The following is a 13,613-nucleotide window of genomic DNA, read 5'->3' on the forward strand; positions in this document are numbered from 1 at the left end:
CCTTAACTAGAACATCAGCGATAGTTCTAATTTGATAAAAGTGATGGCCTTATTTCCAGTGTTTAATTACTCAAGAGTAATGTAAAAATTGTGCCTTGATTGGCACTTTGATTGCTGGGAGCAGCTTGTATAAGAAAAGAGGACTAGCACAAAGATTGATGCACAGATTTGAGGAAATTTCTTTGCATTATACTTAGTACCAATGTGCTGAGTTCAGGTATGTGTTCTATCACTCTAAGTGGGGATCAAGTGGTCTTTCTTGTGTTAACCCTTCACTCACTAATAAGCATCAAGCCAGTATGAAACCACACACCACAAAAAGATGGAACCAGAAGCATGCCTGTGCATGGTAGTGCATACTTCTCTGGGTACCAGAGTGGGATTTATTATCTGTCATTGAACAAACAAGCAATTACTTCTAGAAATTAAAGTTTTACATCCTCTGTTGGAAACAGTATTAAACTTGGAAAGACCAGAGTTCAGAGTTTGTCTCCATGCAGACCAGACAGGAAGTGTGGGCTCTCTGGAAGGAAAACATGTTTAGTTTTAAGGGAGCTTGAAACACCATTTTGCTATGAACTCAAAAAAACCTCCCTCTTTTCTCAGTATCATGATGCAAGTTTCATTTGTCATTCAAACAGTTACTTTACAGCTTCTACTGCTCTAGATGTCACTTCATTACTGATACAATTAGGCATCTTGAAGACTGAAAATTCCCTGTGTTCCACACGGTAATTCAGTAGCAGGTTGGTTACTTGGTTCCCTACGCACAGTCTGAACGTCAGGCTGTGGTAGTTCTCTTGTTTCTATCTAATAGAAATACGCAACTCCATAAAAAAGATAAAAATATCAGTCATGCCAGTTCCAGCTGTAATTAAAACAAACCAAAAAAACCCACAACCCCCACAAAATTTCCACCAGACTGCTCATCTGCTATGGAAACAGCTGCTTAGGATTTGTATGAAAGAATGAAATTGAATTATACCAGAATTCCAGGGAGAGGTCAGACTTACAAAAATTCACTAAGACAATCACTCAGAGGAAAACACTCAAAGATTCATTTTGCCTGCAAAAGCATAGGCATGGTGAACACAATTCAAGATACTGTTCACAGACAACACATGGGAATGTTAAAGATTTTCCTTTCCTGAACACACTTTTCTCTGCAGCTGGGATATGGCAGACAGGCAGGAACCTGAGTGAGTGGTACAGTACATAGAGCAGGCCTGCAGTAGTCCAGGATCAAGCATGGCTGAGATCTTTGAGAATGCTTAATGTTTCAATTTTTTCGGAACTGCCTATTTTAATGGAATTAAAGGTTGCTAAAGAGTAACTGCATCAGAAGACCAAAACTGTGCTGATGCTCTCTGAATGCTCACTGCACCAAGGAATCCTTTCCTCAATTATCTTTCCTCTACTTTCTCCAGTTGGTCCTGGTTTTAGTACATTTATCTCAGTGTCTTAGTCTGTCTTGCTGAAGGCCATGAAAAAAGACTCCTATCAATTCACACAAAAGAAGAATCCTTAGAGGCTTTCCTTTCTTGGCATATCCTTATGAATGAATGATTGTGTACACTTATGGAACTATATGGAAAGAAAAAGGTTCAACTGTAACCCTGGGAGAACAGCACTTAAAAGTACTCTGTGAAGTTTGCTCACAGAAATTATCTTTGTGAACTACTTTTAGGAGACTTACAAGTTCTTTTTTTTTCATGCATTCCATAAGAATGATGAACAGCTGATGAGCTTGATTCCTGTTGTAGTTAAAGGTTTTCTGGATGGTAACTAGAAGCTGGTCCCTAAGGGATTCACTTATTATCCTAAATGAAAAATGAGACATAAAAGAAGACATTCCCAGGATTAGTATCATTTCAGGCAGCTTGGTGTTTGAGAAACAAATTTTCACCCACCAGTGCAATGACTTTATTTTGAAAATAAATAAATGAAAACACACATCATTTTTGCATTCAGTGCAGGTAAGAATGAAGAGTGAACAGCAACCAGGAAATTCATACCCAGACTGGCTCTTGTGCATCTCAGTACTTCAACATTAAGTAAAAACCTGGCAGGGAACTTGAACTATCCTTTCACCCAGGAATAAATGAAAGTAGCTCTTACTCCTGTTACGTATTATAGATACAGTTATTGTTAAGAAGTTTAGTCTTCAGGATTTCAGCAGTACACCTTACAGGACCCCTACCTACACCTCTAAATGTTGCAAGGCCCTTTGCATATAGCTAAAACCCCCCAAAGTATTTCACATTACTGGTATGTCACCTTGGTTGTCTTGGTTATCTTCTTAAACAGAGGATTTAAATCTGAAATCTCATAATATCCAAGTAATTAAATTAGATCAAAAACATTCCAGAAAGGTCAGCAATGTTTGATGTCTCAAAGCAAACTGAAACAGAGCCCTTCAATCTTCATCCATTTCCTAATAAAACACATGTATTTTCAGGTGATGGCAAACACAGCCAGCAGGCATTCAAAGCAGTGGGCAGCTGAGCCTGTGAAGTGCAGTAAAATTAAAGCTCATTGTGAGAAAATTATTCATTTAGACAGCAGCGTTCACAAAAACTTCTCACTGCAGACTTGCCTTCCCAGATGAACATATTTATCTCACCAGAATTACTGGAAAGGGAAACTGGACACTGCATCAGATGTACTGGGAAAGGAGGAATGAGAAAACAAAAAAAAAGTAGTAAAGTTTGATCTAAGCTAAGGAGCTTGGTCAGCAGAAAGGGAAACCAAGTTGCTGAATAATAAATACTGCCGGACAGATTACATGTACTGTGTGTAAACATCAAAATAATCCAGTATCAGCCTGCCCTCCCAATATATATTCAGCAAATAACATCCGCACTGCTTGACAATGGTGGTTGTCTGCTTAATATTTAATCCAAGCTAAGTTCCAGCTTCAGCCAAGGAAGTAGGCTATTTATTCAGTGTGCTGTACCCTAATCAAGATAATATACTCGGGTTTTGCCTGAGTTTGGCAAATACTGATATTAACAGTGACCTGTCTGGAAGAAGCAGCATTTTAAATTAAAAATGCACTCAAGAGTATTGTCAGGCCAGATCTACTCTACAGAGCAGATGAGCTTAATGCTGCTAGTATAGGCTTTGTATCATCTTTAAACTAACCATACTTTTATCAACCAAAGGGCAGACAACCAATCATACAAAGAACAGGCTCCAGGAACTGTGATTGGAAGTGACTTTTACAGATCATTTGGGCAATGGACAGGAGGGCTATGGAGTAAAATGCTCCAGAAAACATCCTCCACTCTGTTCATGACATCAGGCAGCACTGCCCTGAAGAACCATCACAGACAAAATGAGAATGGAAGGCAGCCTAACATTTTTCCAGCTGGTCTGGCACACTTGGAGAATGAAGCTCATTTACACAACACACTAGAATTAGGCACCACAAACTTTGCAAATACATGCACTAATTAACCTCAGCCCTGGCCTGAGAAAAAGAGTAATTCTTGGCAATCATTTGCTCCTTGCTTCTAACATGCCCATCCAGCACCAAATACAGTGCAGCAAAAGGTGATGGAGCTTGTGTGACAGTGGGCTGCCCTGAGACCATGCTTATTTCACTGAGATCATGCTTATTTCAATGGACCATCAAATACATTCCAAGTGGTAACAATTTCTACCCACTAATGCGAGGACTAAAATCAACAGGCAACAAGAGTTGCCTCTTCTAGCAGCATTTTTGAGCTGGTTTTCTAATGAAGCTTTAATGAAAGCAAGGCATCTAGTCCTACACTGTCCTCTTCAGTAAGACACAGCTTTGGTGAAGATCTCGAATTCTTACCCTCCTTCTTCTGAATACTTGTGTGCAAATGACAGAATATCGGATGCTCGTCCACTACCATCACATATCACGACAGGGAGAGGGGGTTCTTCTCGTAGGCACTCTAATACAATGGAGATCACATTGGGGCCCCCTTCCACTATGAGCCCAACTACTGGAACACCTTGTCCCAGCCCTGCAAAAACAAGAACAGAAACAAAAAAAGAACTGTCACTGAAACTGAGTTTAAGAGGTTGAGATATTATAAGGGGACGTGATTACTTTGTTACAGCATCACTTCAGACCAGAGCAGTCAGGAAAAATTGTGTCATTTCACGGCCAACACCAAGAAAAATGTTCATATGCCATTTCATAGCCCCAAAAGGAAAAAGGTAAGATGTCTCTTTGCCCTTGCTCTTCCCTTAGCTACATACTGATCACTTATTCACTGAACATTGGTAAACCGTTTGAAATCTTTTTTGACAGATAAAACAGCTAACCTGATTCTCCTGCTACTTCATTAGCTTCATTGTTACTTGGATGTCTCCCAGCTACTGTGTCTTTGATGCTTTAACTCTTCATTGGTTACCTACACAAAGTCTTCATTAAGTTGACACATAGCTATGCTTTCTCCCAAGATAAAACGCATGAAATTAGTCTCTTTGTCATGAGGCTGCAATGGCTGGCCGATGGAAGAGACGACAGCTGAGCATCCCTTTGCTGTCCCTGCCTCACTGTGATCTCCAGGCATAGGATGACAAAGGGAAGCCCACAGGTCACATGGTCTCAGTAGCCTTGGTCACAAGATACTTGGGCAAATGAAGGACAAAACGTTACCTGAAGGCTGACTAATCCCACTAGTATATGCATTTGAATTCAGTTCTTAACCTGTAAAATGAGCACTGCTTTATAAAGAACATGCACATTTTGTATGGCTGAAAACATATGAAAGAGTTTGTATTTTCAACCTTAATTCCTCTTTGAAGAACAGGAACATCATGCACAATAACAGCAGAAGCTTCCTGATATCCTCCTGTCAGTATACCCCAGCTCTGATAAGGACGATTCACAGAGCATGGGCTGGCCTGTGTGTCCATGAAATCCTTAGTTATTCCTGATGAGATTTCCAGAAGAGGTGCCTGTGCTTGAAGTGATTAAAAAGAAACAAAACAACTCCCTGTATGTTGTTACTAGTAGGTGCACTGCAGCCCTTCATATAACTTAACTCCCATGTGTATTCCAAACTTTGCCCTTCTCATGACAAAAATCACCAAACACTGCTTAAATCAGAACCAACATCCCCAGCCCCTGAAGTGTTAAAAGAAATGATAGAGAACATCTTGCCTCTGGGCCCTGATTTTCTTATCTTCCAAGCCAGTGCTCCCTTTTACAATGCTAGAGCTCTTCCAGCACTTCCACAGAAGACCGAGATTAAAAAAAAAATCATAGCTAAGGTTAGCTCTTTCTAATGTCTGTGGGCAACAGTGAGCAGCACTGTCTCCACACTAAAGACAAGGGGCATCACTTTGGCAAATTTAGTTTCTTAAGCTTACTGTAGGCAAAAAGCAGTATTTAAACACTGTCCAGAATGGTGAGATGTCTTGAGGCTGATGGTAAAGCCTTATGGATTTAATTGGTACTCTACTTCGTTTTTCTGCTCTACCTATAAGAACACTTACACCCTATTAGAAACTTCTGTAGAGTTCAATGCAACTGTCATTCTGAATGTTTGGCTTTTCTTACATATACAGGCCTACACAGGCTGTGTTAAAAGTCAGAAAGAAGTCAGAAAGGCAACTGGTAGAACTGATGTCTTTTCTCCATCAATTCTTAACTGAAGTGCGGATTCAAAGACTATATAATTTTTATTGGACCATTTTTAATCAGGTTGTTAGGTGGGGATTTTTAAGCTGCAGCTCTTAAAAACGTGTATTTATTTCATCTTAAAAAAATCATTTTCTTCTACAAAGATGTTAATGAAAAAATGCCTTTTGAATTATTCCTTTTTCTACATAATGACAGAAAGAATTCTAGGAAGTTGTTTCAGAGAGGCTGTAGCAACTGCACAGAACTCGAAATTTGAAAGCACTGATGTGAAATTGTCTTGATAATAACTTCATTAAATAATAAATCCCATCTGAGTTTATCTGAAAGATCACAGAATTCTGTGATGTTTCATTTGAAACAAATTTGTATCAAAGAGAAAATAAACTGTATTAACTTATGGAATCGAAACACTGAACTGCATAGGATTCCTGTAAACAGGAACTGTACAAAATTACCCCATTCTGTTTACTGATGCTTATGAATTCTAGCTAGAACTGCACAAAATTCTTGACATTTCAATTTACTTATACCCTTACTGCTTTGAAGCTTCTCCTCACTATTATCTGTCAACTTTTCTTCCTCCCTTCATGCAATCCTTACTTCTCTGGGTTTTCCATGTTAGATGTGGGTTCTTTTATCACTTATTAGACAGCATATGTTCAAGTTTAGCCACGCAGTCCTGATCAAATAAATGCTACTAAGAGCTGGAAGAAGCATTTAATATCAATACCTTTAAATACTACTTCATGCCCTTGTACCCTCCCTTCCTAAGACGCCATGTTTACAGCTGTACTTACGTGTGTTAATTTTCTGGAGGGAAATGTGTTTTTCCAACTGACGTCGTAACTTTACTTCAGCTCCATATTTACCTAGTGTTCCATTGTCTGCCAGAATGAAGTGGGTATGGGAACTGTTGAGCACAGAGAGCTTACTGAGAGGATTTGACATTGTTTGGTAAACCCGTGTTACCTGTGTGTCAAAAGGACAGATACACCCAGGTTAGAACTAGGAACTAAGTGTGATAATCCCACACACAGCCCGACGGAAGCACATGACTTATGAGGAAACAAACCAACTAGACCTTTATAACCACAAATGGAGAACTAGACACGGAGCTTGCTTTTACAGTTAACACTTGAAATCTTCATTGCAGTGGGTTTTTCTGGAGGATGACAATCACTCTCCTGAGTGCTCCCCTAAGCTCATTAACGTACTCTCCTTGATCAAACACAGTGTTACATGATCCTCTTATTGAATTAGAAAATACAGTCTCATTTGGAGTTCGTAGTAATTAATACGCAACTGCAGAGTACCCAACTAAAATAAATGCCAGTCTTGTATGCATAAAGGCCCTTACATGATTTACAGAAGTCTTGGCATGCCATACTGAAGTTAGGACCTAAACCTCTGTCACCACAGAGAGTTCTCTACTATTGAAAGCAATGGAAACCTCACTAGCTCTGTATTTATTTTGAAACCATATAAAACAACCTGACAACAGCTTTTGTTCAAGAAATCATTCAATTTCAGTTCTTAGACATGTTTTAGAAACAGTGAAAATATTCATACTCTGAAAAGATAAACAGCTGTTACACAGCTGACACTGCTAATTACATGGGAGTTTCCTTAAAGACTTACATCTTTTCCTATCAGATCTTCCTTATTTTCTACAATGCCCCACGGTGCAATTCCTATGGCACATATTCGTCCTCTGGATTTGGAAGAATGATCTTTCAAGGCATCTCCCACATGACGAATGACACCTATAAGTACAATTGATTTAATTCATACTTAGCACTTTTGAGCAATCACTGAACAACAGATTTTTTTTCTTGCCTGTTACAGAGCTACCTGCTTTTCTGGAATGCCCTCGCTCCTGCACGTGTATCTCTACTTTACCATAGACCTTGCAATGCAGACAAATCATGCTTTAATTCTGTGACAGGTGCATGTAAATCCTATTGCCTTTTCACATCTTTGTTCTGAATTCAATGAAGTCTTTGAAAGATTTACCCGGTTCTTTAACTTGCAAAGGTGTAATCTGTACCATTGTTTGGAATGATGTTATTCACTGTACACAATCTGAAAACATATGGAATGCTATCACTGGGGTGCGAGCAAGTAAAAAACCCAACCCTAGAGTTACCCAAGAAATACTTTTTCCACTTAAAAATTATTCTGAACAGCAATCATCACCTCCCCTTAAAGACATCAGACCTTTGCTAGTGTAAATGAAGGTCAAAGGAATCCATTCTTACATAGTTTTCCAAGAAGTAACTTGATATATAAAGATTTATTTCAGCTAAATATATTGTTATAGAAACATTACAGTGGAAGTTTGCATCTGATGGTTTTTGAAGTTCACTCAGAATTGATATTAACGTAAATGGAATTAATTAGAAACCAACTAGTCTCAAAATGCAACAATATATAAGGAATCATCAAACCAGCTATTTTTCAACATGTTTTTTCAATTCTAGAAATTGTCAGACACCAGTTTTTTAAGAGTTCAGGAATAGTGTCAAAAACCTCCTGGTGGAATTATGTGGAGCTGCCCTACAACAGATGCTTTAGATACAGCCAAAAAGGAAACACAGAAACATGAATCTGTTTCAGATGGTCAGAAGACCAGAGGAAAATGCCAACAGGAAATTGCAATGTCTTCAGGAAGAATCATTTACAACTCACTTCAGGTTTGTGCTTCAAGACTGCTAATTTACATTTATTCCTTTAAGAACAAATACCTGGTATAATTACATGAGAGTGTACATGTGTGGTGGTGGGTGCCCCCATGGGCATGGAGAAACTGACTCAGAGGCATGGCATTTAAGGTGGTTTATCAATTGTTCGCTCTTAGAGAGATTTCATATCTGAAAGACCACCTCAGTCTATTGCTGCATGGATAAGGAAGTGTCAAATGGAAGCAGAAAGGCTGCTTAACCTCAGGAATTAAAAGCTTCATCACGCATTGTCTCAAAAGTGGCACTGTTCAAAATTCAAGAAGGCTGTTAAAAATGAGATCATCCAAGGCAGAGGTGTGATGATGACTGAAGGGCTGGGAGTTTTATGGAACTTGGCCTTTGCAGTCTGACAAAAGTGGTGTGCATGAAAACATGATCAGAAAACACAGAGATCTTTGTACAAAACAACAGTAAGAAGGTAAGCCAGGCAGATTTGGAGTGGGAGATTTCTTGACGACAAGGATAACTAACCACTGAAAAAAAACGTATTACAACCAGTGGTAAATTACTTCCTACTGAAACCAAGGCTGACAATCAGTTTTTTTCAGAGTAAGCACTAAGCAATGCAAACCAATACCGACCCAGGAAAATCTCATGGGCTGGGCAGGAGATTTACACAAATGATTACAATGCTCCTTTTTTTGGTCTAATGACTAATGACTTGTTCATGTAGACTTAAATCTGCCTGTGGGAAAGATTAGTGAAGAAACATCAATGAATTCTTAAGTAAACCAGAAGTACTGGTAATTGCCTACCTGTACTAACACCTCCAGTGAAAATCCAAGCTCCTGTGGTCATGGCAGCCTTTATCAGACCTTTTCCAAACACTTGCTTTAATTTAGGTTGCATTTCAAAGTTCTGGAGGCCTCCATGGACAGAGATTAAGAGTTTGGGCAGTTCCAGTTGCCAGTCTTTCACCATGAGATGCAGCAGAGAATCTGGTTTAGTGTCATATGACACACGGATATACTGCAAAGAGCAATGTGTAACAGCCACATTGAGCACAGAATGGTTCTATTAAGCCTTCTGTCAAGAAAGTTTTACAATTTTTAAGCAACACATTAAAATTTCTATGCTGCTCCTGATTAGAAAAACCAGGTTGAAAACTTTCACTTTGCTATTGAGAATTCACTTCATGCATTTTCAAAGCACCATTTTCCTCTCTTCACCCGCAAACCCGACTGCAGTCAAGTGATCCTAAACTCTTATTACAGATCTGCATTGTAGGAAACCACCCACTTCAAATGACTGGCAGGTGTTTTGTATTGCTCCTAAAACCTCTGGTTTGACTCCCAAGGAGAAGCAATGTCCTTCACAAGAAATAGGAGGCTTATGCTACATTTTATCCCACCTGCTGTTGATGTACCTATTTCTGTCTCTGTAGCAATAATTGGCATTCTTCTTAGTTTAGTTCCACCACTGTGATTTTTTCATTTCAAACTACTGCTCAATTGAAGAAAATGATGAAAGAAACTCATATACATAATTTCCACTTTACAAACAAACCACCACCAACCCCCCCCCAACCTCTCCAATATATTCTGTGCAATTTTTTGCAGTGTGCTTGTCTCAAGTGGCAGTCCCAGCAGATAAACAAGAAAGCAGATGGCCAAAGAAACAAATCCAGGTTTGGATTTGTTTACAAGAGAGGCAAAACAATATTTTTTTTCAGAAGCTTGACTTGCTGTCACTTTTACTGCTAAGAAAACTCAGCAGTCCATTTCCCACCTCTGTCAGGAAACCAAATTTCTACTAGTATTAGATTTCAAACCTTAGAAAAAAACATCTCTGTCCATGCTGGCTTCGTCTCACAGATCTAATACAAACAGATGGAATCTTAGACACTAATACATGCAGCTGCCTCCTTAGCTGATATTTATTGACAGTAACTTCAATGAAACTGTTTCATCAAGACATTGTAAGGTGTTTCTAAGTAGGTAGTATTTTTTTCTTGCCTTTTCTCTCTTTTCTCCTCTTTGAGCATCTTGACTTCCTGAGTGAGCAAAGCGACCTCCTTTGATTTCAATGGATAATGCACTGAGTGACCTGGAATACTGACCCATGTCTATTCAGCTAACATACCCGATGAATACCTTTGTGTACCATACATTTCTTACCATGGCCTTATTTGAATGTCCTCCTCCCTGGAATTCAAGATTTCCATAGGCATCAGTTGGGTATGTCTGGGTGTGTTTACTGACAGACCACTTCTCTGGCTGAGCTTCCACTTGCTTTGTTTCTTCTCCATTTTTATTGGCTGTTATACTTGGAGGAGGTGGAATATGTTGATTGATGAGCTGGCCACAGCAGCACCTGTAAGTTAGTAAGACTTTGATTAGAGTATCTTCAATATTGAATGTTGATTTAAAACAAAACAAAACAGAAATCAGATTTTCAACTGACCATGCCTTGCTCTGCATGAATCATAGAAACACCTCTTCGAAGTCATATCTGTTGTATTTGCATACACACGTGCAGAATTACCAGGCCACTAGTGTTTCTTAACAAACAAAGATTAAAAATTTCACGCCACTTCTGTTATACACTGGAAAGCTATTCTAGGATGAAGGAGAGGGAAGGAGCATGAACGCAGAACAAGAGTGGTGACCATCTGTTTCTTACTCAGAGGTGACAGCTAGCATGTGATGTAAACTGTTAATGTTAACCAAACAAGCTGGACCACAATTTAGCTAGTCAATGCAGCAGCAGTAATACTAGCATTTGGACTAAGAACTGCAATCCCCCTTGTATAGTATTGTTAGTGGCAGTGTCTTAGCAACTGTGAAGAATGGTACCACTTACTTCACAGGGCACATTATTGTACCCTTGATTTCAGAATTCAATATGAATTTATGTTCTGGTTCACAAAGCCAGGAACTAACAACTCACTGCTGCTCCTGCTGCCCAGCCTTATCATCTGTATGACATGTCCCATGGCTCTGCACAGATTTGACTGCAAGGACATCTTGCACTTTTGTTGCCCCACCACCACTGCCTTTAAGGGCAGTGAGTAAGCTGGGTCTCAGTTTCACATGTCTAACATCAAATCGAGTCCAGTTTCTTCAGTATTAACTTTTTCTGTTGTCCAAAACAAAAATTTCAAATGTTACCTGGTAGTGTCTTTGTTGTTGGCAATTACATAGATGCATTCTCTTTTAGAAAAGGTCTTCTCTATCCAAGCCTTTTGACCCTTAAATGGGAGAAAAAAAAAGAAGGAACATACTGAAATATTTCTGTGTGGTAGGTACAGTAACATCTGTCTTCTATTTTCAGCTACAGTTTTTAAAAACAAGCACTGAATTCATTAAATCACATTTAAACATGAGATATGTTTACTCATGCAGCAAGTAGGTGACGTGAATTTTCCATACCTTGGATAAAATTCAAATCTCAAACGTGTGTAAAAACGCAAAGATGCTGTCCTGAAATTACAATGTTTACCCGAAATACAGCTGCTTCTTCCTATTTTAGTGTACAATAAATGAACTCAAAGTAGTACAGGAAACCAGCATGAATTGTGACATAAATAGATGAACAGTATTTACTCTAAATAATACTTCACTGTATTGTTCTGTGTACACAGAAATCACTTCCCAGAAAATTTCCCTGTTTGATCAAAAGTCATCTCAAAATAACTTCTTCTGGTTGTGAATCAAGTTCCAGTCATTCTGAAGGCATCCTACACTTAATGAGAGATGTTTCAGGATGAAGCATTCCTTAAGTTTAAAGAACATTTGACAGAAAAAATGCAAACTCTTTAGGCATGGTGTATCTGTGAGACAGGAGGAAACCAACCTTGAAGATAATATAAAATTGCATTGGCCTATTATTCTGTGATTACAAACCAGAAATTAGAGCAAGCTCACAGCCATTTGAAAAACAACGATGTGTAAGCAAGCTAGAACAAAATCACAGATCTGTGCAATGCAGTTAGGAAGCCTATTGCAGAAGTGCAGTTCAGCTGAGCTTCGGAACACTGAAGAAAGGAAGTTCAGAAATGGCTGCAGCCCAGTTTCCCATAGCTTCTTACTTCCAGGCCCCAGGCCTGCTCGGTCCCTGCAGCCAATCAGCAAGGCAAAGCATCATCATGACTGCAATAATAAACCAACATTTAGTGGTGAATATAGAAAAGTTAAAGGAATTAATGAAAAATGTTAAAAACCACTCGCAATCTTGATGACACTAGTAACTTGGCCTTGCTGAGAAAAGCTGCTGCTTCTGAGTTTGCACTGGAATTGTGTCTGAATTCATTTTTCAAGTGGTAAGCAAATATATGTTTTGCTTCAGTTTCCTCTGTGGAAGTGAAATAAAATTTTTGCAAAGAGAAAAGCTAAATATGACACGAGAACTTTCAGGGAGCCTTCAATGACAGGGAGGGGCCTTTCCTACAGAAAGAACTAAAAACCTTGCTGATTTCCTGGCTTAAGAAGGTCAGCTGCAGATCTGGATGAGTACTCTGTCAGGCTATGTGGTAATAGCTTCGAGACTGGACTAGCCCCCGAGTGCTGCACAGTCTGCAGCATGCCAAACAGAGGGTGTGGTAGTTCATCCTTTTCTCTTGTGTAAAGCAGCTCTCTTAAGTTCCTTTGTTTGTTGACCTGTTAGTTCCTGTCTGGCTTCTTAGTTTTCTCCATTATGTCTGAAATAATAGGAAACTACCTGAAGTTCCCTCATTACAAATAACTACAAATACGTTTCAAACCTAGGCTTCTACTGCATGAAAAAGCTGTCCCTGATCAGTCCAGGTATGAAAACTTGCCTCTTCCAGGTGCCTCTGAGTGAGAATGCCTTGATAGTCCCAGTGCTCTGGGAGATCCTGCACTTCTGCTCTCACTCTAGTGTATTTACTGAGTCCCTCAGGGCAGAACCACCTCATTTCATTGTGAAAGGAGCCGTTTTGAGCCCATAGCATCACAGAGTGAGGAAATGTCCAGAACTCATCAGACAAAGCTTCACAAAGCTTACACTGCTACTTGCTCCTGAATACAAGGCATGAATTTCAGGCATTTAGCATAAAGACCTTGATCATGTAGCAAAGCCTGAAGGAAGGGAGTATGAAATTCAGTATCTAAAGGCCTTGTGACTTAGTCAGCTTTCCTGTCTTGACTCCATACATTCCTTCTTCAAATGAACCTAAAGAGCCTTTATCCCTCAAAATATTTAAGACTTTTTCTATATGCTCTCTGGCAAGGCTTTTATAAAATGACAAATTTTAGCAATAGTATTATTAGAAACAGAGC

General features: G+C 39.2%; 1 protein-coding gene across 3 annotated transcripts in view; it reads right to left on the reverse strand.

Moving 5' to 3' along the window:
* Positions 1-13,613, reverse strand: part of TRPM1 (transient receptor potential cation channel subfamily M member 1) — a 124,458-nt gene that overhangs the window by 32,602 nt on the left and 78,243 nt on the right. For all 3 annotated transcript variants that reach the window (XM_061347561.1, XM_061347559.1, XM_061347560.1), the window contains 7 exons: positions 11,484-11,563; positions 10,491-10,686; positions 9,129-9,342; positions 7,271-7,395; positions 6,430-6,601; positions 3,827-4,001; positions 1,697-1,820 (listed from right to left, as the gene is read on the reverse strand). In XM_061347561.1, the coding sequence (XP_061203545.1) occupies positions 1,697-1,820; positions 3,827-4,001; positions 6,430-6,601; positions 7,271-7,395; positions 9,129-9,342; positions 10,491-10,686; positions 11,484-11,563 (1,086 nt within the window). The remainder of the gene's footprint in view (positions 1-1,696; positions 1,821-3,826; positions 4,002-6,429; positions 6,602-7,270; positions 7,396-9,128; positions 9,343-10,490; positions 10,687-11,483; positions 11,564-13,613) is intronic.

Source organism: Neopsephotus bourkii, unplaced genomic scaffold (assembly GCF_033783945.1).
Source record: "Neopsephotus bourkii isolate Nb327-2 ecotype Australia unplaced genomic scaffold, CSIRO-AGI_Nbou_v1 NB_318, whole genome shotgun sequence".
NCBI lineage: Eukaryota > Metazoa > Chordata > Aves > Psittaciformes > Psittacidae > Neopsephotus > Neopsephotus bourkii.